The sequence below is a fragment of the Aristolochia californica genome, unplaced genomic scaffold (assembly GCF_029961685.1).
Source record: "Aristolochia californica isolate CCGP_79_NKW_82.1479 unplaced genomic scaffold, dmAriCali1.0.hap1 SCAF_14, whole genome shotgun sequence".
In the NCBI taxonomy this organism is placed as follows: domain Eukaryota; kingdom Viridiplantae; phylum Streptophyta; class Magnoliopsida; order Piperales; family Aristolochiaceae; genus Aristolochia; species Aristolochia californica.
Genome location: NW_027181815.1, coordinates 7,765,704 through 7,792,321, shown reverse-complemented (window position 1 = coordinate 7,792,321; position 26,618 = coordinate 7,765,704). Strand labels below are relative to the sequence as shown.

Sequence of the window (26,618 nt, the reverse complement as noted above, 5' to 3'; positions counted from 1 at the left end):
AAACTCGTTTAGTTAAAGTATAAACTAAGGTAGAAGTAGGGGTGACATCAAATCGAGCCAGTTAGCAAGCGGCTCGAGCTCAGCTCAGTTCCGTCTCGGTTTGATTCGATTTATTTGGATCTCAAATCGAGTTCGAGATTCAGATAAGGCTCGTTTGAGTTAACGAGCCGATCTTGACTGAACCATGGTTCAGTTCGAAAGATTGTGAACCTGCTCGTTAACTTAACGAGGGCTCTGGACCGCGACTGGGAGTTGTCTTCTCTGATTTCTTCCTCCCCTCGTCTGTAGTCGTCGAGCCCCTCTCGTCCGCTGCTATGGTCGTCGTCGATAGCTGCTCATCGGCCGCCTTTGTCGCAGACTCCCTTATCCCGGTGTCGTTTCGGTAGCTGCTACCTTTGTTGTTGCTTTTTGATAAATTTATACATAGTGTATAGATAATTTTATGCAGGGTTAATATATAGAGGTTATGTCTCATTTTAAGTAGAGGTTATACCCAAATTTATATAAAATATATACATAATTTTATATACAATTTATTTAACTTGTATTTTATACAAAAATTTAAATGTAGGTTAGAGTTTGAACTTGGTTTAAGCTCTAGCTCGAATTCGGTTAAAATTATTGGGCTCTGGAGATCGAGTTTGTAATATTTAAATCAAGCTCAACTTGAACATAGGTTCAGCTAAGGTTAGCCATAGGCAGAATATGCTGACCGAGAGTCCAACTATCCGTGCGAGGAGAGTTAAAGTGTAATGGTCTATTGGGATTTGGGAGGAAATGTTCAGACGGATGCAGCTGGTGCATTTTCTTTGAGATTGTTTTCCCACCTTCCCTTGTTAATTCCTCGTTGCTTCTTCGAGGAGTTTAGTAATTCTCATTTCTTTCTTTCGGCCTGCTTTTCTCTTTTAATGGCTCACTTCCCAACGGTTCCCAACTCTCATTCATTTCTCTATTCCCGAATCAACATTTCCCCCCTTTCACTGAGCCTCCCATATACAGTAGTGAAGAGAAGCTGTAAACCATCGAAACCCGGCGGAAGGAGCATTATATATTCTACTTCTTTCCCGACTGTTTCATTTCAAAACTCAAATAATTCTTTCTCTTTTCTTCCTTTCTTTCTCCTCGTGATTTTCAGCAAGCACCATGCGGTCTCTCACCCAAATCCAATTCCTTCGGGCTTCCTTCGCCTGCCTGTTCGCCCTCACCATCCTTCTCCGCTTCCTCTTCTCCACCACCAACACCTCTCTCAACCATCTCATTTTACACCTGGTTTCGCAGAACCCCGTTATACTGTTGTCTTGTGCATGGTGTCTCGCGCTCTCTCTATTCTTGTACCTGTCCCGTCGCCGCCACCCGGTTCTCCTTGTCGACTATGCCTGCTTCAAGCCTGACTTCGATCGCAAATGCAGCTACGAAGCCGGCCAGTACTTCGTCCGCCGCTCCCGCCGGTTTACCACCGCTAGCGAGGAGTTCATGAAGGGGATATACCTCAAGTCTGGGCTGGGGGACGAGACCTACGCTCCCCCTTTCATCTTCCAGACGGACTACGAGGCCAGGCTCAAGTCTGCAGTTCAGGAAGCCCAAGAAGGGATATTCTCCGCCGTCGACTCCCTTCTGCAGACAACCAAGACTGACCCAAGTCAGATTGATATCCTTATAGCCACTTGCGGCATGTTTTCTCCTGCCCCGTCTCTGTCTTCCATGATCGTTAACCATTACAAGTTCAAGCCCGATGTGCAGACGTTTAACCTCGGTGGAATGGGCTGCAGCTCCGGGGTAATGTCCATTGACTTGGCGGCGAAGCTTCTGAGTCGGGACAGGAGAATTCGGTACGCACTAGTGGTGATCACGGAGAGCATCAGCTTGAACTGGTACTTCGGCGAGAACCGGTCCATGCTCGTGACCAACTGCATTTTCCGAGTGGGAACCGCTGCCGTTTTGATGACCAACGATCCAGCCCGGCGTTCGTCTGCCAAGATGGAGCTCCTGACCTCCCTACGTACCCACCACGGCGCCAACGACGCCTCCTACAAGGCCGCTTTTCAGGAGGAAGATGCCGACGGTAACATGGGCGTCGCCCTGACGAAGGATCTCATCCGCGTCGCAGCCGAGGGGCTGCGGACGCACATTCGCTCCCTGGCACCACGAGTGCTGCCCCTCTCGCAGCTATTGGCTTACGCTTACTCAGTAATCTCCTCCAAAATCTCCGGCGGGGAGACGAAGGCGAAAGTACCCGACTTCACCACGGCATTCGATCACATGTGCGTCCACACCGGGGGGAAAGCGGTGATCGAGCAGGTGGGGAAGGTTCTGCGTCTCAGTGACGAGGTGACGGAACCAGCTAGGATGACGCTGCACCGATTCGGAAACACGTCGAGCAGCTTGGTGTTCTACGAGCTGGCGTACTTTGAGGCAAAAGAGCGCGTGGAGAAGGGAGACAGGATGTGGATGCTGGCTTTCGGCACCGGCTTTAAAGTCTGTAGTCTGGTGTGGAAGGCACTGAAGGATTCTCGCAGCGAGGGAGAGAACCCTTGGAACGACTGCATCCACAGATACCCTTTGAAAGCGTGGTAGAAAGAAACGATCCTTCTACATTAAAGACCCAAAGGGCGGGGGGGATTCACGAAGAACGATAGAAAGAGAGAAGCTTGACAGCGTGTGAAGAAATAAATACCGATTGCAGATTCACCATCTCCGTTTTCTTCTTCTCTCTTTTATCTTTATTTGGATCTTTTCGTCTCTGAAACAGGAGATGAAAAGATGAGATCACTTTGATGATTGATGGTTTTGTTTCAGGATTTCATCTCCATCGGCAAGAGATTGAGGGGATGGAAAACTGAGTTTACGATTATCTTCGTCTTTTTTAGAGCCGATAGTCCTACAGTCCTACAGCTTGTCTGCGTTACAGGATATTTTTTCTTTTCTGTTTCGGGAAAGGAAGCTATGTTTCTTGTGATTTGTGAACGTAATAAAATGTTTTCTGTGATTTGTGAAGGTAACTTTTACTTTCTTCTCTTTCTTTCTTAAGAACAAAAAAAAATTATATTTCTCCAGACAAAGAAAAAAAAAAACATTTTTTCTTTTCTCTCCACTTTTTGTGTTCCAAACACGGCCTAAGCGAATGAGTCTTCTACATCTCCCCGTTCGACCATCCAGTGAATAGAGAACTCATAATCTTATTGTTGAAATGCAAGTAGTTGGGTACTCAAAGTAGATAATTGGAATTAACTTCCTAGGGTTATGAAATGCAAAGGTAAGTAAGCATTTATACCTTGTTTTAGGTGGATGTAGCTCTTTACCAAAGTTAGTGAAGTGGCTTTGATGGGAGGTTAACATCAAATAAAATTGAGAACAACGAAGGTGATCTCAAACTAATGCTTTTCTCCAATTTATTTGACCATAATTATGGCTTGTAAGTAAAGGACCTCACCCACTTTGCCTAGACTTCACAACGTTGGTTCATGTTTCATGAATCTATAGTGGACATGGGGCCTTACTGGGAAACAACTGAAGGTCAATAAACCAACGTAAATGTGGAAATGAAAAGCTCAGTACTTGCTGCAGTTGCTACCCTATGCGTGGCAGGTAATGGAATTAAAAGTTTTTCTCTCTTCCTTGTCAAATTTCGCATTGAAAGCAGTTTATGTAACTCGTACACTGTTATGGTACGCTGCAGCTTTTCACGGGCACTTGGTTTCTTGAAGTCTAATTAATGGTCCCCAATCTCTACATTCATGAAGCATGAAAAATTCAATTTCTTGTAGGGTATGAAAAGCTTGATTTGAATGGCGTTTGCTTTGCATCAATTGCTGAGCGTTAAGGTGCTTGTAAAGCCCAGATTTAAGGAAGAAGGAGAAGAAGAAGAAAACACATGGGCCAGCACCCAATTCCCGATCAACCAGTTAGAAATCTCCTTCCCCTCCCTCTATGAAACACCGCACCAGCAGCCAGCACCCAATTCCCAATCTAATCAACCAGTAAGCAATCTATTCTGCTTCTGAAATCAGTACACACAAGTGGCAGCGTTGGGTCTGCAAAATTAATAAAAATGTTTAATGAAAAATGCTTAGGAAGATGATCAGCGGGTTATGTATATATTTCTCGGAGAGTATCAGGGTAGGCACTGCTCATTGTCACGAGAGGTTGTCGAGGTCGAGGACAGGGAAAGGCAGTAAAGGGTGGCTTAAAAGTTGTTTTTTTTGGGTCAGGAAATTGCAGAAAAGGCTGTTGGGAACAGGAAAACTATCATATTGTCAAAGTCCAACTCTCCCTCGGGGTATTCTGGTTTGGGATTTAGTTGGCCAGTAATGTTATACTTCTCCCTGAACTTAATCTCCCATCTAAGATAATAAGATCTAGGTAAGGGTGGCATCTAACTCGAGATCGGAAATTTTGAAACTGAACTGAGCAAACTTGAGCTATTAGAAACAACCGCCCTGTTAGTGCGCAATGTAAGTGAAATACGTTGGGTAAAAGGAGCCAAAAGCCATTAGTGCCCAAAGTAAGTGACAGGGGAAAGTAAAATACAAATATATTTCACTTTCCCCCGTTTTAAGAATAATAGGAGGGAAAGTGAATTCAGAGGGGGCGAGCTCTGAATTCACTTTCCCTTCCTCAATTACATCGGGCTCGGGCTGTTGGGAAAGAATGCTCTATCGAACAAAGGTTTTGGAGAAAAAAATATTTCTCTCACTTGTGACTGACCTTCGGCGATGTCAATCGCCCTTTGTGTGACCTGTCTCCGGCACTCGACTCACTTCCTCTCGCCGTCCCCAGCACCGACGACCTTCAGCGACATCTCTCCCCTCTCTGCAACCTCTCCAACTCCTCCCTGGGTCTCGACCATCAACAATTTCAATCGCCCCCTCTGCGACCTCTCCTCGGTGCTTGACTCTCTTCCTCTCGCCGTCTCCAGTACTAACGACCGTCAGCGACTTTCCCTCTCTGTAACCTCTACGGCTCGATTCAGAAGAAAGTAGGATAAAAATTTCTTCCTATTCATCGATGGTTAATTGGTCTCGTAGGTCTTTGTTTAGAGCATTAGCTATTAAAATTATTATTAGTATTTAATAAAAGCAATATATTTTACATAGTTAAGCATGTATGGGGGTATGTCTCTGATTTGCAATAACTTGGTTGTAAGTCCATGGTTGGCTTGACTGAACAGGGAATAAGGAGTTTCGTTGTGGTAACTTCTATTTACTATATAAGTACTTATACTTCATTTGCAGTGAAAATGAGTGTGGCGAAATTATTGATTATTATGTTTTAATACCACTAAATATTTTTTGTATTGTATTTTTTCATGTACAGATGTAATTTTTTATATTAAAAAGGTGATTAAGTTATATTTGTATTATTTTTATTTTTATTATTACGATGTTTGTATAGTACACTATGTAGTACGATATTTGTATAATTATTTCATATTTAGATATTACAAAATTAAAAGTTGATTACAATTTTAATAATATAAATAAGTATTTTTTTAATTATTATATTTAATATATTTTATTTATTAACTAATATTAATTTAATTTTCTGAAAGTTAGATATATTGAAATATTTTATTTAATAAATAATCTATCTAAACTTTACACCACATTTTCCATTGTGCACACTAACACAAACAAGTACTTTACATTGTTCACACTAATATAAACAAGTACTTTACATTGCACTTTCCATTGCTTATAGTAATACAAACAAGTATTTTACATTGTTCACACTAATATAAACAAATACTTTACACTGCACTTTCCATTGCTTATACTAATACAAACAAGTACTTTACTTTTTCTCTCACTTTCCTTTCTACTTCTCCCATCTACGTACATTGTGCACTATCCCCTTGAATGGGTCAAACTCGAATGAGTGGCGGTTCGACACGTAAACTCGCGACCCGGCTCGATTAATTAAACGAGCGATCCGTAGGGACCGGTCGAGAGAGGCGTTCGTCGAGACTCTTCGGGCGGGCATTCACAGAGCAGAGGCGTCCACACGAGTTCTCCCAATCGATTTTCCTCAACAATCACCACAAAATCGGAACGATCTTGCCGTGTCCCCATTTCTCTGCCATCTTCGTCTTCGCTCTTCGGCGTCTTCACTTTTCAACGTCTTCGTTTCCGTAGCTTCTTCCAGGAGGGTGTACTTTCTCGCAGTTTAATCCATGGCGCCGAAGGAGCGGAGGCCCAGAGTCAGCAGTCGGAATCTGGAGCTCATCCGCGGAATCGACAAGTACTCTAGATCGAAAATGTATCACAAGAGAGGGCTTTGGGCCATTAAGGCTAAACACGACGGCGTTTTCTTGAAACACGATCCAAAACCTGTGGAAAAGGCTTGTCTGTATTACCTGATTGACGATGTGAAGAAGCCTTTAGGTAACAATATGAAGCACAAGCTCACCAAGCTCAGGTGGTTTAACTTTTGCATTTTATTCCCTTTTTTGTTTTGTTTTAGCCTTGTCTCCTCTTTTATTGATGATTATTTGATGTTATTATTTGGTTGTATATTGTTGATGATTTAGGGCAAGCATTACTCCTGGGATTGTTTTGATTCTTTCGGTGGACGATTTATGGGGAAGCAGGTTGTTTTCCTCAAACAACTTCCTTCTGGGTTGCTGTTAGTCACTGGTAGGCTCTCTTGTCATTTTTATTTGTTTGATTGCATATGTGCTTGTGTATCTCTTAAAATCTGGAGGGTTTTCACATTGTTGCTTTTTCTCGTCTGTATTTAATCTTGGATGATTTTCTTTTCCCTTCATATCTGAATAGTTTTGATATTCTCACATCCATGCTTTCTACCATACTGTCGTATCACCTTTCCTGTAGCAACGAAGCATTGATCTCATGGAATTACATGAAAGTGTAAAACAAAATTGATTATTATTGAGGAGATTAATCCTGCCCAGACATATCTAGTACTACAATTCATACACACTGATGCCTGACCTCTATTTTTAGATTAAAAAAAATGAGTGGAGGGAGAGTATGATCAAACATATCCTTTTAGGGGTTATATACTGAGTCTAGAGCTCCGGATTCCGAGTCAGATTGTCTAAAAAGTTTCTGAGCAGCCAAAGATACGGTAGCACGTCAAGAGTCGATGGTTCATGTGTAAGACATATGCAGCATGTGATGTGGGACGAAAAATGAGACCAAAACAGTGTGGAAAGTGGTTCTCTGTAGCACTTCTATGATAGCGTTCGCATTGCTTCGGTCACTGGTCACATGTACCCTATTCAAAGACCGACTCGTCGTGTTCGAGGGATGGGTAAGGCTATTATTCATCAGATCATTTGATATCTTGCCAAAAGGACTCAACAGTGATGAATCAATTCGTTCCAATTGTTGCTCTTCGCCTGCAAAACGCGAGATTCCGCTTGTACCCAAGGACCGTTTGGTCGAGAAGGAATCTTCTGGAAGGGCAAATAGTGACGTAAACCTGAAAGTGGTGTAAAGGTGATCCGTTACGAATGCGTCATTTGAAGCTGCTGTAAAGCTGTTTTCCATTTGTTCAGGGGCATCGCATAGCCTCCTCCGCGTTGATTGCTTGACGTGAAATAGCTTTTTAATGCAACCACTTGGGAATTGAAACTAGTGGTTGTCCAACTGACACTTGCAGGTAATCATCGCTAGCCACCTGGAGTACTTGCGCATACGGGAATAGAACGGTGTCCTAGATAAAGAATGAATAGATTTTTTGAATCTTCACTAAAATACAAAAACTGTTTGTTTTTTCCCCTCTTAGCCGAGTCTGCAGTTCAGTGTTCTTAATGCTTTAGATTGTGAGACCACAATAATGCAAAAGTAAAGTATCAAGGAAGTCTGGGTTATATAATGAAGAATACAAAGATTGACTGAGGAAATGGCATAATGTCGGCTTGACTGACGATACATGCCAGGCTGGATGTAATGGTAATGGAATAGTGTATCGATTCCTTCAGCTGATTCGCTCTGAGCAGAGACCATTCCCGTTCCTGGAACTGGAAGGCGAGAGAGGCCGCTGACGAAAGGAAAATTGAAAAAAGTCAGATCACTATTGGGTTTTTGTCAATAAACCGTTCATTCCAGCTTCTGCGTTAGTGAAACTATGAACGGCTCACTTTCCAAATTGTGGCAAACACAAAACACGGCTCCCAACTCCAAGTCTGGTCTCCTCTTATAATAATGTTCTCTTCATAGCGGTTATTCTTAGATCGCGGGAAGGTACCGTTCCCTTTTTCACGTTTAGCGGGGAAAATTAAGGAAGGAGAGAAGGACAGAGTTGACTCTTCTGCGACTGTTCTTTAACTGAATCGTAATGAAGAACTCTCCAATTCACCACAAACAGGTACTTCTTTACAGCCCTGGTATAATATCCTTCGAATCTTGCTATGAAACCTTATTTGATCTTGGTAGAGAATTGCTTCCTTCCCTTTTTCTGGTTCTGAAAATGGAAATTTGCAGTGGGACTGGGTTGATTTCTGTTGTTTGGGTTGCACATGCCTACAGTTATTCAGGCCAGGAGTTGTCTTGAGGAAATGGCTCAACAGAGAAACAAGAGAATCCGATTTCAGCGCCGATGAAGGAGACAGCGACAGCGATATTAATGATGAAGGTGACATATGCTATGTTGTTTTGTCCATTCTTTTAAATTTCTGAAGTATTTTGGACAATTGTATATTTGTGTTGGACAGCGAAACTAATTACTGATTTTTATTCACTACTCATTTTTATTCCCTGTGCAGAAATGTGCGGTTGGGAACGTGAATTGCGCAATGAAAGCAAGAATACAGATGAATATCAGTTCGGTAACAATGGTAATAAATATCTAATTAATTCGTTTTAGATCTTAGTTTATCAACTTGGTAGTCTTCTAGGCTATTTAGTACGAAAAAAAATTGCACTACTGCTTTCCTTGGACGGCTTAGGTTGCTAGGAACCTTTAAGTACGATTTCATCTCACGTATAGCTGGTTGTTAGTTTGGCAGATGCATAAATAAAATAGCTGCTGTTAAGAAACCTATTGATCACATAACAATAGTAAAACAGTTGACGTAGATCTATACTACATCAAATCCATGTTCATATCTGATTACTTTCCCTCCAGTCAGGCTGGTTGGTAATGTGAAGCTATCTGTTGCTTGAAATTTACTCCTTTGGAAAGATATTAAATTTGTCTCTTGGGCATTAAATTTTTGGAACTCTTGTGGAAAATTAGGAGTACTTTCATACTGATGAACTTATCCCAGAATGTATGAAAGGTTATGCTGCTTTTCCAATAATGGACTTGATGTGCAGGCAACCCGTCTGAGATTCTTTCTTGTAAGCTCAAAAGATGCAACTCTGAGACTCTGAGGGCACAGTATATAAACACCAAGGAACTCAGGCAAGCTATTCCTTTCTCCTTATGATTAATTTATACCGTCAGTTCAAGCTCTTACCATTTTCCCATGTTTCAAACTTTGGTGGGGTAAACCTCACATACGAAAGTTGTTCAATCTGTATAGGCCCCTCTAGTATACTCTTTATTTACTCTCTTCTCACCATTCCCAAAAAGAGCATATCTGCTTTACATTGTTTCTGGTGGAAGTATCATAGACCAATTTATTCTGATTGTTTCTTGGCAGTAGAGCCCCAAAAAACATGGTCATATTCATCTATTTTGGATGTTGATTATATGCACATCCCAATACCTGATACACCAGTGAAATGAGACTTCAACCCACAACCTCATTGTAAGAATCCCAAGAGACCTTCAGTGACCATGTCCTCACAAAATGATCTCAAAAGTCCAACTATGTAATTTTTAAAGGATAATAAACATAAAAGAAGTAAATAACTTAAATCTTGGTAAACTGGAGAACACTGCTCTTTGAGAGCAGCTGAGCAACATTTGACATGGTAGATTGTTTGGCATTGCTCTATTCTTTTTGCCCCTTTGTGAGGTGTGACTATGAGTTATACTGCAGGGTTTGTGTTGGGACATGGAATCTTGGGGGGAAATTACCACCAGATGACCTAGACATAAAGGATTGGTTGGACATTGAAGAGCCTGCAGATATCTATGTGCTGGGGTAAATGCTTTCTCTACTCAACAGAACATATTCAATAGATTGTCTTTTTTGCGATACATACATGTCTTTTAACATCAGTTTATTCGGTTCTATCGTCTGAAATAGTTTCTAGTAGATTAGTATGCTGTCTATGCAAGGACTTCAATTTGGAGGCATTGTCCTGACTGGATGCAAAATATTCCTAAGGTATTTATGTTTAAAATAATCATCGGAAGTGTCCAAAACAGCCACTCTCGAAAGCAATCATTTTGTTGAATTTCTTGAGAAGCTTCCATATAAGTTTTATAATGCACTGGGGCTTGAGTTGGTTCTGAAACTTGATTTCCTGTAATTTTTTTAAGCTCAATCTGAATGAGTTTAAATGCAAATCTAGCTCTTTTTTGTTTTTCAAATAGGAACCCTATGCTTTTTACTTACTTTCTCAAGGGAGGTAGCACCTACATTATGTAATTAAAGAGATTGATGAGATATATAATCTGGCTAATATCATCTGCAAATGATATTAGTGGATTATATCTCATTTCAAGATTTCTCTCCTCCAAGAACAATCAGCTGGCAGCCTCCTCCCATTAGATGGCTAAAATTGAATTTTGATGGCTCCTCTTTTGGTAATCCCAAACCTGTGGGGGATTGGAAGTAGTATTAGAAACCGAAATTGATCCACTCTCCTTATGTTCTTAGGCATCTTGGGGTCATTGTGATTAAACTGAAGCCGAAGCAAAAGCAGCTCTTGAGGTAGATTTATCTCCCAAAGATTTTCTACAGAAATGATCATTGAGGGGGACTCAGCCAATGCTGTATCCTGGCTACCCAGAAAAGCAGGACCCTCTTGGTGGCTAGCGTACATCATTGATGAAATCTGTGAAGTTGGGTTCAAGGTCTATCACAAAATGACTAGTCATCTTAGGAAACCTCTTTCCTAACTAATAAACTCAACATACTTGTTCTCACTAATCCATGTGGGACTATTCCTTAACACTTCCCCGCACGTGTAGGCCCTCTGGGCTCTTACATGTGGATAATTTGGGTGAAGGCCCACATACAAGTACCTGCTTTGATACCATGTGAAGTTGGGTCCAAGGCCCATCCCAATGACATCGATATGCTTAATCCTCCTGCTAAGCTTGAGAAAAAGAGGCATAAGCTAAAGCGTCTCATGCAGAGTTCGAACTCCTTTTTCATGGATGTGAAATGTCAAGGATGCTTCAACATAACGACTGTGTTCAACCATTCTCAGATGGTTGTGGTCTGCGGCAATTGCCAGACAGTTTTGTGTCAGCCAACTGGGGGTCGTGCAAGACTCATCGAGGGATGTTCCTTCGGAAAGAAGGGCGACTGAAGAGAATTTCATGTGATATTGATGACTGCTAGTTTTGTTAGAGGTATGGGCAGACAAGCTACGAACGAAAAGTGTACGAGCAAGTTAGTTTTGTTGAGAATATTTATGTTTCAATAGCCAATACTTTTAATCTGCTACAAATTGGGTTTAGTTTTTTTTTTTTTTTTTTTTTTTTTAAGGGAAATATGTTTGGCAGTCGTCGGATGTTATGTGAATTTTGAATGTGATATCTGTTTTAACTAAAAAAATGTGAAGTTGGGTCCAAAGCCCATCCCAAAATGACTAAGCCAACTTAGGAAACCTCTTTCCCAACTAATAAACTCAAGATCTTTGTACTTACTAATCCGTGTGGGACTATTCCTTAACACTCCCCTCACGTATTAGCCCTCTTTTTTTGTGGCTCTACATGTGGATAATTTGGGTGGAGGCCTACATAAAGTACCCACTCTGATACTATGTGAAGTTGGGTCCAAGACCTATCCCAAAATGAGTAACCATCTTAGAATAGAAACTTCTTTCCCAACTAATAAACCCAACATATTTGTTTTCACTAATCCATGTGAGATTATTCCTTAATAAAATCTTTTGTTCAATTGAGTTACATCCCTAGAGAAGCTAATCATCTTTCTGATCATCTAGCTAAATTGGGGTTACCTGTGAGCACTTTCCTCTGGGAAATTCTCTACCGTTGTAATTTTGGGTCTCTGACTCTTTGTATCATGTCATTCTTTTCCTTTGGTATTTAATTAAGCTTATCACCATTTAAAAAAAAAATTATCCAGCTAATATGGCTTTGTGCCTTGGAATGTTCTCTTTATGCTGTCACTATCTATTAGAGATTACTCACAAATATACGTTTATGATGTTGCCATAGTTTAGGATCTGATTGATTTTTCATACGTGTTTCTGCATGTGAATTTTATGCTTCTGGAAATGATAGCAACAGCTGTGACCTAGCTGTCACTCACCGAATGAAATTTGAGTTTTTTTCTGATTAAAGATCTTTGGTATTCCAACTCCATAACCATCTTATTATGTTGCATAGGCGTATGATTACAAAGAAAGTTGTGATGTTTGGCAATGATGGTTGTGTGGCTTGACTTGTGCTTCATTCTACCATTTGATCATGCTCCATTTTGTGTCATTCTGATGAGCAGTTACTGATAAACTTTTTTCTTTTTTCTTTTAAACTTAAGTCTTCAAGAGGTTGTTCCGTTGAATGCTGGCAATATCTTTGGCGCTGAGGACAACCGTCCAGTTCCAAAGTGGGAGTATCTCATTCGTGAAACTTTAAACAGGATTCAGCCTGCAAAGACCAACTTTAAAAGCTACAGTGCTCCTTCTTCTCCTTCAAGGTTCAAACCATCTGATGATGACCCAATTATGGACGATGCTTTGTCATCTGAGACTGATAGTGAGAATGATGGAGAAATGTATCCACTAGAAGAAGAACCTCTAACTTTAAATACTAAGAAAGATGACTGCAATGTGAGAAGTCTATCTAGATTTGGAAAAGAAGTGCAAAGCTCTGGAGATGCTGATTTCGGCAAAACAGATCTTTCACCGAAGAGATTTGACAGATTACACTGCTCAAGGTTAACAGGCGATGACCCAGAGTCAGAGAATATGGTTACACATTCTTACTTCAAACTAAGTAAAACATTAAGCAGTTCAGAACGTCTAGGATTGAGCTGGCCTGAGCAGCCACTGGATTTGCTTCCTCAACGTATGTTGGAAAGACCAAATTCTTTCAGATCTCTCAAGTCTTTCAGAGCATCAAATTCATTCAAGTTGTCACAAGGTGAGGACTGGAAGGGTTTAAAGAGTCCGCCTTTATTAGAAGAGCTTGATCTGGATTCAGTCCTAAAGACAAAGAAAAGCTCATCTTTTGTAAGGATAGTCAGTAAGCAAATGGTTGGGATTTTCCTGACAATATGGGTAAGGAGAAGCCTACGCCGGCATATCCAAAATTTGAAGGTATCTACAGTTGGTGTTGGTGTTATGGGTTACATAGGCAACAAGGTCAGTTCACCCCATGTTTGAATTTAGCAAATCCATCTATTAGGTTCAGCAATTAGTTTCACTAATATATTACATGAGTCGTACAAAGTTATCCACTGACTTTCATTCTTTAATATGCACATCAGGGATCAGTATCAGTCAGCATGTCCATTCATCAAACACTTTTCTGTTTTATATGCACCCACCTCACATCAGGTGAAAAGGAAGGAGATGTACTAAAACGGAATGCTGATGTGCTGGAAATACATCGCAGAACACACTTCAGCACTAAATCCATACGTGATCATGAGTAAGTCCCCAACTTCTTTAACCTTAAGAAAACAATTTTTCTTTAATCTTAAGAAAACAATTTTTCTTATTTCTATAGACATTTGTTTTTGTTGTAGCTGAAGTATAACCTCTTCTCCTTATGTTTAAGCCCACATAAAAGGACTTAAGTATAAATTATTGAATTTCTAAATCATTGATGGGTAAGCAAAACTATTCGAAATTTCAAATTCATCTACATGGCGGGACTCTATTGAGGTGGGAAACTCAGTTTATGGGGTATAAACCCCATAGTTCTCAAAGTGAGTGAGTGGGTATAAGATCCAGCCACAACTGTGAATTGAGTATCAATTTTCATTGAGTTTAATTGTCCTTCAGCCAATGTAGTCATTTAACATCATAGTTATTCTGTGCCCACTTTTTCAGAAGAATTATCTGGTTTGGAGATTTGAATTACCGTATCAACTTATTGTATGAAAAAGCCCGAGAATACATCTCCAGGGGAGAGTGGTCAAAATTGGCTGAGAAGGATCAGGTACTTGACTAAATGCCCGGTATTCAGGAAATTTTCCCCTAGTTAAGTTTTAGTTTGTGTGTCACTCATTTCTTTCATTGAACTACCTAAGTTCTGTAGTGAGCATGAACACTTTTCATACTGAACCACTTACGATATTTTTTATTTTTATTTTTAGTTAAATGTTCCACGTGTTTGGTGTCTAGAGACTTGTATCGAAGGTTTTAGGTTTTCCCGATCAAATTTTTTTATTGATTTTGGTTGCACGCAGAAAATAGAATAGCTGAGGAATGGAGGTCTTTTGAGCTGGTTTCGGCTGTTGCCTTCGCTAGTCCTGTTTCATTATTTCTGTTTCTTATGAAATATCACAACTATTCCAATAAAAAGTGAAATTTTTATCTTTAAAAATAAGTTTTAAGTATGAGCGGACATGACTTTCTTGCATAGCAAAATTCGTTTTTTTTTTAAAAAAAAAATCTTATCCTTACCTCTTTCTAATTCTTATAATATAGTTTTCACAGTGAACAAGTTTCATTTCCTGAAAGCCCACCAATATTTTAAGTGCCTTCTTGACTGGCCCTCAGGTAACATTGCCCATGCAACATAAATTTTGAATAGAAATCAAAGCCAGACGTTTTAGCACTTGTATGAATCGCTATCCTTTGATCCTCTATTTATTCCTAAATCTGTGATATGCTGAAGATATTACGGCATTTTGTGGCAGCTGATTCGAGAGCTAAAGAAAGACCGGGCTTTCGATGGGTGGTCTGAAGGTACTTTGGATTTTCCCCCAACATACAAATATGAGTTTAATTCAGAGAAGTATTTTGGAGAGGATCCAAAGGCTGGGAGACGCACACCTGCATGGTGAGCTTTGCTGATCACAATTTGCTTATTCCACTGTCAACTTATCAATGATCGTTCAGTTTAAAACTGACTGATACCTGCACTCCTACCAAAATAAAACATGGAAAAGTACATTGAAAAGTACACCTTTCCAATCACTTAACCTGGGTGTGAACACAATGGGGGCTTCCTATATGAGGAATCATTCGTCCATTGAAGTGATTTGTAGGGGGACTGACATCAAAACCTCCACAAGCACGAAAGAATTGATGTTGGAGCAGTAGTTAGTGGATGCATGAGGCCTTTCAGCATGTAAAGTTTTAACAAACGATTTGTTTATTCAGGTGCGATCGAATTCTTTCATTTGGGAAGGGAATGAGGCTTTTAAAATATAGAAGAGTAGAGCTGAGGCTTTCGGATCATCGGCCTGTAGCCGCCACTTTCATAGCGGAAGTTGAAGTCTTTTCTCCTAGAAAGCTTCAAAGAGCTCTCACTTTTACAGATGCAGAGATTGAAAATGGCGACGTCATATCAGATATGGGTATTGATATTAGCTTGGAGCGTTTAAGAGAAGAGGTTGGTCCTACAACAGCCCGTGTGCCGCACCTTATTTGTTAACTATTTGATTCCTTATATCCGTTTATGGCATTGGACTGCAATATGTTCGTTAGAAATTCAGCTGCCAAATAAGCCTCGGTCGTGTTTTGTTCATTACACTTGCAGGAATTTCCAGACTGGGAGCGATAGCATTCTCTTGAACTGTCGAGGAAGACAAACTGGCCAATTAAAAATCAGGAGCTTCAACCACCGAGTAGTTCACCAATTTTATTCATTCCTAGTAGATGTAAATTTGAATGTATATATCTATATCTGATAATTTTTCATGTATTTGTGTTTCCCACTCAGTAAATGATGAAGAGTCTGTGGAGTCAATTAAAAATCAGGTCTGTCCCCCTTACGGAACCTGTTATGTTGCACCTCTGCAGGCATTCTCAGGTAGTCACAATCGACTTCAATAAGAGATCAGTTCCACGTACTGCAACCTCTATATCCATGGTGCATCGTTACATCCTTTACATCTTCTATACCATTAGTAAGTATATGAACATTGTCTTTGTTAAATTTCTGTCGTTGACAAGAGCAAAGATCATGAAGGAATAGTTATAAATACTGAGCTACAGACAACAAACCAAAAATCCTATTGGGCTGAAAGCATAATGAAAGCTGGAATTTACCAATCTCTCCAGGCAGTTCAGTTGCACAGCCAGCAGAAACAGCATTTTCTCAGTTAGGCTTTAGAGTTTAGGGTTTATTTGGAGGTTTAATGTGTTTGGAAAGGCTGGCATTTACTTCCTCATTTGGAACTTCTTATAATCTAATAATGATTATATTCATTAAAAAATATTCATGTCAATTTTGAATCAGTAAGATTTTGGAAGGATATCAGGGTCGGTAGAGGACTTATTCATAGTGGCTTGTGATTCTGGTTCCTCTGTGATTTCTTAGTCAGAAAAGGTCACTCTATTACTGGATGCAAGCTCTAAATGAGGTGGAGATTGGTGAAGCTACCCAAATTCACTGGATAGAGATGGCAATTTGGATTCAGTTTTCTGGCCTATGGACCCTAAGGCTGTATTAGGCAGCACAAAAACAGAATAGAAAGAAAAGAAAAGAAAAGAAAAGATTCAGAATCCTAAATAGAAAGAAAATATGAGAGTAACGTACTTCCTCTCTTAGTTGTAGGATTTTCTCTTCACGAACTATTAAATTCAAAAAGAAAAGAGGAGAGAGAAAGACGGAGAAATTTTTATTAGGCTCCCCTCTCTTTCTCTCAGACTTTGCCCTACCTGCTACCCCCTCCTACGAGTCAGAGAAACTTTCCTCTTGCAGGCTTGACTCCCTCACTTTGCAGTGCCAAAGGAGCCTCCCTTTTTCCCCAACAGGTACCTCTTGCTCTCTCTCTCTCTCTCTCTTTTTAACTCTGTGCAAATTGTCTCTCGCATGCTTTCAGCAAATCAGTCTCTTTGTTTACTCTATGCCAGTTGAAGCTTTCAGATCTTGTTGCAAAAATGTTTTAGTGGTTGGGGTATAATCCCAAAATAATAATCAAAATCCAGGTGTCCAAAATAAGAATTAAAATGCAGATACATCCCAAAATAAGATCATATGCAAACTAACTTACAGAAATCATCTCTGAGAAAATCTTCCGTTCAACCCTTTAAATTCACTCTTCATGCTTGCTTTGAAAAATAATATGTTGCTTGAGGACCTTCAGAGCTTCTCCAATTCCATCCTGAAGTTTACAATGGTCTTATGTATTTATACTTCCAACATTTAAAAAACATGTAATTGAACTGCAAATAATGGATCAATGCAAAACTATAATCCTAATATCTATCTTCATACTTAGAGAATTGAATAGGGAAGAAGCAAACTTAAATGAAAATTATTTTTAGACTGATGATATCATGGACCAAGGGGTATGAGAATGAAAGAAATTCTATCAGTTTTATGATTAAGCTGCCAAACCATATGCCTAGGTGTTTTTTTCCTACATTTCCTAGATAGAGGACGAATAAACATCATAGTCAACAGAGACACTTGTTATCATTTTTTAGGGTGCAAGAATTTAACAAACAAACAAGGATGTAATTGTCAGTTCCAGTAAGAAGGCAAAATTTTCTAGTCTTTACTGTAGTTCTGTTAGAAAATATCATCCTTTCTCACACCTATGTGAGCAAACAAAAAGTTATTACTTAGGCCTACAACAAAATTGGGTGCATTTTTCTGAAAAAAAAAAAAGGATAGAACCAACTCAATTGCTTTTTCCTTAACCACTGTACCTCTGCTGAAATTCTTGCAGCCAATTCAAAAGCACGTGCCCTTACTTCTGGGGATAGAGCTTCTTTTATGGCATTTGATAGGGAAATTGCAGCATTCTGGATGCTCGCTTCATCATCACCATCAGGAAGCAACTCACTCCGTTTGAGTGGTGGTGGTGCAACTCCAAGCCACGTCATCTTCTCTGCCCAGTAAAATTGGTCTAGTATGAAGGGGCATACTATCTGCCATTACAAATTGAGACGTTACAATACACTTACATGCATAAACATATGTACAAATATAGTGTTAGAAGGTATAATTAGTTTCCTAGGGTATATGGGGAGCAAGGACATGACTGTAAGATTCTATATTATTTAAGTATATATAGGAGAGAGGGGGCCTATAGACCTTAATCTCTCCATCTCTTTTTTTCCTATAAATTCCAACATGGTATTAAAGCAGGTTATCCTGGAGCATATGTGAGTTGATTTGTCAACTCATAGATAATGTGTTCTTCATTGTTTGAATCTGCCTTGTTATTGCTTTGTTTCTAATGTTTTCAGTAGTTAATCCATCGCAGGAAGCTCTCTGAGAGGTCTTTATTTTTTGTCTTCTCCTCTCCATGGTTAAACCTCCAACACTCTTACCTCGACATTTAAATTTATGCCTTTATCCTTACTTGGGACCTTGATATTTTTCAGACTGTTCAAAAGCATCTCCACACCACTTTATGGGGAACCCAACAATATCTCCATAGTATTTTTCCTTAATTTCTCCTAACCAAAGAGGTCTGTGTTATCTCAAGGCTAATTGGTCAGAACTTCCAACCGACACCTTAAGTGTTAATGAGCATACCTGTTGCCTCCTATGTCTGAATTCAAAAAGAAGATCAGTTTCTACTGAAGACAAGTCTCTTTCTTATAAGTTTTATTTCAGGCAGGTTATGCTTCATCTGTACTTTTCACCAAGTCCTCTTTCTCTGAGATGTTTGTCTCTGCCTCGTCTTTGTTCTTTTGTCTTCATCTCAATTTTCATCTCTACAGAGCAGTTGTCAGACAAAGCTTCTTCTTTCACCTCCTTCAAGAATTTTATTTCCTCTTTTGCTGTTGCTGCTGCCACTGCCCAAGTAGCTGATTTCTCGTTACTAGAAACTGAGCTACTGCTTTCTCATTCGAAGTACCGGTTAAGGTTGGTGAGTGTGATTCATCCACATGACAAAGGCACTACCCAGAAGCTGGGTGAGGTTTTAGGGATCTCAGCTACTATACTATCCAACAGCTGGCTCCTCCTTTGCGTAGGGTTGCTGTCCACTTGAATTTGCCTTTGGCTGTGACGACAACTACAGCTGTTGCCCTCATGATTAGCCTATTTGCAACACTTGCCAGAGGAAACACTTACTGGAATAGCAGCAGACCTATATCAGCTGAGAGTTTCACCTGATTTTGTCCCAGCATATCTTCAATGAAGTTTAGCAACACATGACAGCCTGTATTTCTACCGCATCAGATTGGGAATACTGTAGTTTCTGGGCTAGACCGCCGCTGTCTAAGGTTCAGGTTAGAATCTTGTCATTTCTGTTCTTATTGTGACTTGTGTCTGGTTGACATGATTCCGAAGCACTATTATTGTTTCATCCATACATCACTTGTACAGTTGGAATACATACAGAATGGTGAAATTACAGACAGAACATAGACCTTCTGGTTTGAATTGTTAACCATGACATTGGCTTCTGACTAAGAAGCCCTTTTCATCCTTTGTGGGTACCTCTATTCGTGAAAACTGGAGCAACTTGGCAATGATGCAGATTGGTCCACGTCATGCAGGAATAGAGTCCTCCTAAACCTGGTTTCCTAAAATTGAACTTTGATGGCTCTTCTCTCGGCAATCCCGGGACTACTAACTTTGGGGGAGTTATTTCGGATCCATCCGGCAATCAGTGCTTCTCATATGCTAGCCCATTAGGCATTTCCGATTCAATGTCGGCTGAGCTCCACGGCATCCTCAATGGGATTCGTGTTTTCAGAGACAACTGCAGTGGCCCCCTCCACATTAAAGGGAATTCGAAGGTGGTCATTGGATGGTGTGAGTGTGCATCCCCTCCCCTGTGGCGCCATTGGGACATCTTTCAGGAGATTCTAGAAATTGCCTCACTCTTTTCTTGTATTTGGTCTCACATTCCGAGATCTGCAAATTCGGCAGCAGATGTGCTTGCCAAGCAGGGAGCGACCCTGCAATCTTTTGTTAGTAGGGAATTGCTCCCTCTTCCTTTGTCATTTTTCTCTAGTTAATATATATACATCCTTTTCCAAAAAAAAAAAAAAAAATGTTGACAAGATTGGTATATGGCTTATCATGGTTTTCTCTGAATTAATAATCATGATTAGTCATGGTTAGTCATGGTCTTCCTAGTTACATGGCTAGTCATGGTTTTCTCTGAATTAATAGCTGTTGCCCATTTGAATGTCTATTTTAAGCACTACCACAAGGTTTGGGTGTTCCACTCTGAAGCTCCATTGTAGCTGTTGAAGTTCCCTGGTTTAGTGGAGATGTAGTTGTTACTACTGATCAATTGAACTCATCTGCCTCCAAGAGGATTCTTGGTCTATTCTCCACATCCAACAAGAAAACCAAATGTCAAATCCTCTCTTCTTAATTGACCTGAGTCTTTTTTTTTTTTGTTCTGTTTAAATCTATTGGTCAATTGTGTGGTCCATTTGATAGTCAATATATGGTCGGTTTTTTGCCCAATTTTCTGGTTCGCTTTGATAATTTCTATCGCTGCAGTCCCTTATTGATGTATCTAGCGCTTATGTCATTAGTATCCTTAGTTTTTTGAATATTTTCTTCTAACTATCTCTCATGCCGTCTCAAAATTGTGAAGTAGACCCAATCTTTTTTTTTTTTTTTTTTGAGATAACATCAATTCTGTATATTTGTTTTGTAACTCCTTGTTTTTGGTTCAGACGTTTTAACTACTTTGTGGGGTTTGAATTGTCTTGAGAAAAAAAAATTCATGTTTTAGGAATTAAGTCAACCCCTTTGTTTAAGTTCCTTGGTTGATCTTCTTATTTTTGTATATATGGGTAATTTTGTCCTTGGTGACTTGTTATTGCCCTTAAGTGAGTTTTCTATTATCGTCCTTTAGTGACCAGTTTTTCTTGCTTAGTGATGTTATCACCATTTTATGTCCGAAATCATCAATATGGTTTTGAATTTTCTTATTTATGTCACCAATATTTTTTTACCCTTTCATTGGGTTTTGCCCTCTACTTGTCTTTACTCTCCTTTGTTCTAAGTTTTGTCCAATTCGATGACTTGAGATGGTCTATAGGGAGAGGTAGAAGAGGATGACTGTTACTATATGTTGAGTTTCTTCTGTTCAAGTTGGGATTGATGTGTATGTTCTCCCTAGCTTGAGGGGAAGAAAGAGCACAAGTGTGTAAGTGATAAATGCAAGCTCAAAAGCAACATAAGTGTGTAAGTGCTAAGTACAAGCTCAAAAAGATTTTAAAGATTTTAAAATCAACAAATTTTTAAAGATTTTAGAAGCCACATAGGCCGCAAAATTTTTAAGATCAAGTTTGTGTAGAAGACCAAATTTATATTTTATTTTTATGCTTAACATGGGGAACAAGCTGAAGCTATATGCTCTAGCTTGAGGAGGAGTGTTGGAAAGTATAATTAGGTTGATTAGGCTACTTAACTTTTTAGGAAAGTTGTTTCTTGTAAAATGTAGTTCCATAGGGTTTATAGGGAGCAAAGATATTACTGTAATTTTTATATCATTTGAGTACAAATAGGGAAGAGGGGGCTGCAGTCCTAATCTCACCAACTTTTTTCTTCCTATAATTTCCAACACTAAAGGACTGAGCCTAAGGAGGCAGAAATCCCATCATCTAGGCATTTGTTTCCTTTCGTCTGGCCCTTCTTGGCACCGTTGTTGGCAGAAATTGGAGTGGATCTCCGAACAATCTTTGTCGAGTTAAAACTACTCCCCCTCATACACTTGAAGAGCCGAACAAAGGACTACAGAAGCAGAATATGCCATCATCCTCAGATCAAGCTCTTGCAACAGCTTTTTGAACATATCTTCAGGGCTGCTTTGATCATGGCTGGCACTGCTGAGAAGTATTGCATGTCAAAGGCTGCATTATCTTCTGATACGGGAGTTGTTTGTTTTAAAGAATTGCAGCAGTTCCTTGACAACAACAGCAAATGTCGACATATTGGAACATCTCCAGAGCATGTCTAAGCTGCTAAGGAAGACTCCCACTAATTCTTGCCGAGATGAAGTTGTAATCCAACTAGGTTCCATCTTTCCTGGTTGGAATCCATTTTTTTACGGCAATGGTTCCGTTTTCAAATTCACTTTGGTGAGAAGTTGGCTGCTGTTTGAGAAGCAGCATTAAGAGTCCCTTTCCGGCTCATTACTATTGCAGTAGCATTTCTACTTTGAGTAAGACTCAACCTACTCTCAAGATCTTGCTTCTAAAGATCGCACAGAAGCTGCTGCGGATGGATATGTCCTTATTAGCAATACAAAGAAGCTCATATTCCTGTTGAGATTTTGACTCTGAGCTAAAGACAGCAACACCAACAGATCATCTGATAAAATGGAACACAAGCAGTACTTCGTCTTGAGGATCTTTTCCCTGGCCTTCGTATCAACAGGAGGAGCTTCAGCAAAGAATGCCATCACCAACCAAAACTTACAGCTTCAACCTCTGATTTGCTTCTCTTAGAAGAACGTGCTGCTGTGGGTGAGAAATCCACTGATAGGTGCACTCCTGGAGCCAATCAAGAAGCAGTTCCTGATCCTCTCATATGCAGATTTATATCAGCTTGCTGGTGAAGAAGATGGAGAAGAGTGGGGTCCATGTGGTGACCCACTTTAAGGATGGTTTATACAAGATGTTAGAAATCCATAATCTTTTTCATCACAAGCACCATGTCGGAATGGATGAACAGATGCATGTTAGTGAGGCCCATGTGCAACAAAATAAGTAGATTCAAGTGTTGTTGCTGCTCTTTCATAAAAAAAAAAAGTGTTGTTGTTGCTCTTCCTTTCACGGTGTTTTTCATGAGATTAAGCGTGATGAGTTCCCTGGTTGGACGAGGAAACTTAGCAGCAAAAGAACATCAAACCTCGGGCCCAGTTTCTGCTGAAGAATGAAGACGATTATCTCTGGTTTTGCTGGTGGCAGCAAAGTCAAGTGTTGAGATTTCTGGAGTCCAGTCCAGAACATATTATTGCCAAGCCTCTTTGCCTGTTGATTACTGATATGGAGGATATCCAAGGTCGTTATGCAGAGAAGCAGCGGTTGTTTATGCAGTGGCAAGAGGAAGCAGGAAATTTCTTCGGTGCAAGAGAAGTGCTCAAGCTAGAAGTTTCCCTTCAGATTTAAGCTGCTCCTTCACTTGATGCTGTGGAAGGCTACCACCACGTGGAGCAGCACCTAGCTTCAAGCTCCTCCAAGCTGCCATCTCATGCTTTCAACTTGACACCTACACTTTATTACTGCTGCCATCTCCAAGCTGAATTCATAAGCTGCTGGATTGATAATCTCTAAAAGGCTTTCAAGGTTAACCGAGGTTAAAACACTTTGTACCTGATTTGGAGTTGATGTTCGTTTCCTGCACATGTTGGATTTTAAGGCTCTTCGAATGCCTTATCTTGAGCAGTTTGTATTGATGTCAGATGTAGTGTTGTTCAAAGACAATTTGGTTGAATCGTTTAGTCATATTGGAGGCATTTGAAGCAAGATCGGCGAGGGTATCTATTGCTTGTGCAAAAAGTATTATCATGACAGCAAGTCCTGAAGAAGGGTTTGCTGAAATCTCTCCTGATTTATCGGAGGTGGCTGTGGCTTACTGCCAGTTAATTATTTTATCCAAGTACATAAAGAAGCTCCTCATCTAGATATGCATGGAAACCTTTTGGCCTGTATAGCCTTGGTATATGCTCTTTCTCTAGTATTAATAGAATTATATTTTTTGGTTCAAAGGGAAATCACACGAGGCGATTTGGCTCAAGGTCTCTTCTCTAGTGTTGGTTTGTTTGTCTACATTGGTTGCATATCTTCCACATCGTCATCTTCGAAGATTTTTGGTCAACCTCCAGAAATTCCCTTGAGGTTATATTTTGGTCAAATTTGTTAAGTTATTTCAGTTCTACAGTTACAGTCTACCTCCTATTACCATGGTGGTTATTTTTCTCTTCCTTCCCCCCATAACCCTTTTACTTAGTTACCTTTCTCCTACCATCATCTTTTTATCCTCGCATACCTCTTTGAGCCAATCTCTTATGCATTGCTTCAGTTGGTTCCTCTTTTTATATATATATATGGGAGTTTTAAGTTTATTGAGACTTTTTATTGGTACCCTTTGTTGTCATTTGAGTAACAAGCATTACCCCTTTTTAGTGATTATTATCACTATTTTGTTCAAAATCCTATGAGGTTAGTTTCGACTTTTTTATATATCAGCCATCCTTTTTTATTAAGAGTCTATGTCCAGTAGAGTACTTATCATCGGGAAACCTTGATGGAAGAGATAATTATTACATTTTTTGTTTCAAACAGGGGTCAAGTTGATACAGCCCAGCTTGAGGCGGAGAAGTAGAAGAAGTACAAAGAAAAAGGTATTTTATTTCATATAAAATAATCAAGGGGGAGAACAAAAGATGAAGATTTTGCATCTATGAAAAATTTTAAACCAAATAAGATTGAAGACCAAGAATCTTTTTCATTACAAGTTGAAGTCATAAGCTCCAAGTTGAGGGAAGTGTTGAAGAAACAGGTATGGAAGAGTCTTACATGACTCTCATAGCAAGAAGTCTCACAGAACCAAAATTAATATGGTGGAGTCTAAGAGGAGTTTCATGGGAAGGAGGTCTCATAAAAGAGTCTTAGTTAAAGGTGTTTTGGTTATGTTAATCTTCTAGTTATGTTCGGCTGCTCATTTGTTTTAGGACTTGTCTTTTAGTGTTTGACTTTGACTGTAATTGGGATATGGATTGTTTAATTGTAATCTGATTATACTTATTTCTTTTGTTAGAAATAGAAGCTTTTGTATGCAATTAGAATCAAGTCAATGGATTATTTCTCTTTTCTAGAAATTTAACAAAGGTCAACAAACAAAGCTAGAGAGCGTTTTTATGTGTTCTTATACAATGTTGCTTACATTAGCATGATAGGACTCTGACAACTTCTATCATTTTAGGAAGTTCATTTATAAAAGATAGGTGAAAAATTCGCACACCATTCATAAGAGTTCCCTTCATTCCATTTAGGCTAGATATTTCTAGATGTACTTTCATGGAAAAAAAATACCACAAGGTGGAGTTAGCAAATTTAGTTCATGACATGAAAATTAGATAAACACCATCCCCACAATTTATTTTTTCAGGGCAACTTTCTCATTTTACCTCTTCAAAATGTCAAGAGGATTTTCTCTATATGCATCCTGTGGGAGTCAGAAGGGGAAGGGGTAACCATTACTAATAGATATGTTAGTTATTATCCCACTGGTTTTTTTAAGACAATTACTGTTACACTCTTAAGACTTTTCCTTCAGGTGTTATTTCATTTGATAACTTAAGAAATGGTAAAGTCAACCATATCCAATTGTTCACAGCAGAAACCTATTGATATTCCCATCACCTAAACCATTTTTCGATTAGCTCCACGATATAAATAAGATTGTTTAATTCATATGTATGCCATTGACAATATTTTTGGATTAGATCTATAAGCACTATCCGCAACTGCTACACCCATCACTATAGAGAGTATCAAGAACAATTATTAATGTGCAAGCAGCATGCTAGTTTCCAATCACAGATATGACATAGTGATGCATTCTAACTGTATGCATCTCTTTGTAATGATTTTTTTTTTTTTTAAATGATTGGAACTAACTTTCCTGGCCAAAGAAGGATGATTGATTGACCAAAAAAGAAACAGTTTCTGGAGAAAACAGAAAATGCAGCATCTATTTGTTTTTGCATCAAGGTGTGTTTTCTGTATCTTTGTTACAGGAGAATAGATGTATTGCCGCCTCAATACTGGTCATGCAGAAGTACCTTGGCTCATGAGCCTCTAGATATACCCTATATTAGTATTGAAGTAATCAAAGCTATCCAACGAGAGATGAACATTCATCATTATATAAATTCATGAAGTAATAAGCAGCTATGCATCAAAAAAGGAAGATCACAACTAAATACTGCATCCTTCCAGTCAAAATTATAAGCTATGTTCTCAAGTGCACATAGATTCAGAGACATTACTGATTAGCATGCATAAGGGACACATGAAGGTAACAAATGAAAACTATGAATATGTTATGGAATTTATCATGGTTATCACTCCAAACCTTTTAAAGAATCTGAAAACCAAAAGTGAGTTATGCAAAACTTGAAGAACTAAGAACTTCAAAATAACCTGAGGAGTTCCAGCATACAGAGCTGCAGCAGTGGATCCACTTTTTACATGTCAAGGCCAAGTGTGCATCAGCCCTCACGAGTCAGTACAAACTCAAAGATTGTCAGGATGGAGAAAATGAAGCAAAAAAGAAATGTAAACAGAAGATTTTCTCAAAGAACAGACTCACCTACCCCCATGATGAACTACAACCTGACATCTTTGAAAGAGCCATCTATATTGTACGGTACTAATGAATAGAATCACAAAGAAAAGAAAATGTTACTTGCTATAAAAGAGGGATTATTGCATTTCTCAATGTAA

General features: G+C 39.4%; 4 protein-coding genes and 1 long non-coding RNA gene across 6 annotated transcripts in view; 4 read left to right on the top strand and 1 right to left on the bottom strand.

The window, feature by feature from the left end:
* Positions 1 to 1,065: 1,065 nt before the first annotated feature.
* On the top strand, positions 1,066 to 2,999 carry LOC137950702 (3-ketoacyl-CoA synthase 1-like). The gene has a single exon (XM_068797302.1). It carries the CDS (start codon positions 1,144 to 1,146, stop codon positions 2,572 to 2,574), a length of 1,431 nt encoding a protein of 476 aa, XP_068653403.1. The 5' UTR covers positions 1,066 to 1,143; the 3' UTR covers positions 2,575 to 2,999.
* Positions 3,000 to 5,964: 2,965 nt separating this feature from the next.
* On the top strand, positions 5,965 to 6,789 carry LOC137950870 (uncharacterized). The gene is made up of 2 exons (XR_011112011.1): positions 5,965 to 6,414; positions 6,527 to 6,789. It is a non-coding gene; the product is annotated as an uncharacterized lncRNA (long non-coding RNA).
* Positions 6,790 to 7,870: 1,081 nt separating this feature from the next.
* On the top strand, positions 7,871 to 18,985 carry LOC137949496 (type I inositol polyphosphate 5-phosphatase 1-like). The gene is made up of 13 exons (XM_068795542.1): positions 7,871 to 8,331; positions 8,448 to 8,598; positions 8,729 to 8,800; positions 9,282 to 9,369; positions 9,953 to 10,057; positions 12,593 to 13,418; positions 13,544 to 13,707; positions 14,112 to 14,220; positions 14,924 to 15,066; positions 15,390 to 15,621; positions 15,769 to 16,138; positions 16,881 to 16,988; positions 17,909 to 18,985. Exons 1-11 carry the CDS (start codon positions 8,302 to 8,304, stop codon positions 15,790 to 15,792), a joined length of 1,944 nt encoding a protein of 647 aa, XP_068651643.1. The 5' UTR covers positions 7,871 to 8,301; the 3' UTR covers positions 15,793 to 16,138; positions 16,881 to 16,988; positions 17,909 to 18,985.
* Positions 10,825 to 11,396, top strand: LOC137950108 (small ribosomal subunit protein eS27y-like). The gene is made up of 2 exons (XM_068796490.1): positions 10,825 to 10,935; positions 11,091 to 11,396. The coding sequence occupies exons 1-2, from the start codon at positions 10,825 to 10,827 to the stop codon at positions 11,394 to 11,396; spliced, it is 417 nt and encodes a 138-aa protein (XP_068652591.1).
* The window catches only part of LOC137949495 (sterol 3-beta-glucosyltransferase UGT80A2), a 37,548-nt gene continuing 28,077 nt past the window's right edge, over positions 17,148 to 26,618 (bottom strand). For both annotated transcript variants that reach the window (XM_068795540.1, XM_068795541.1), the window contains 4 exons: positions 26,485 to 26,544; positions 26,316 to 26,355; positions 17,889 to 18,110; positions 17,148 to 17,338 (listed from right to left, as the gene is read on the bottom strand). In XM_068795540.1, the coding sequence (XP_068651641.1) occupies positions 17,270 to 17,338; positions 17,889 to 18,110; positions 26,316 to 26,355; positions 26,485 to 26,544 (391 nt within the window). In that variant the 3' untranslated portion in view covers positions 17,148 to 17,269. The remainder of the gene's footprint in view (positions 17,339 to 17,888; positions 18,111 to 26,315; positions 26,356 to 26,484; positions 26,545 to 26,618) is intronic.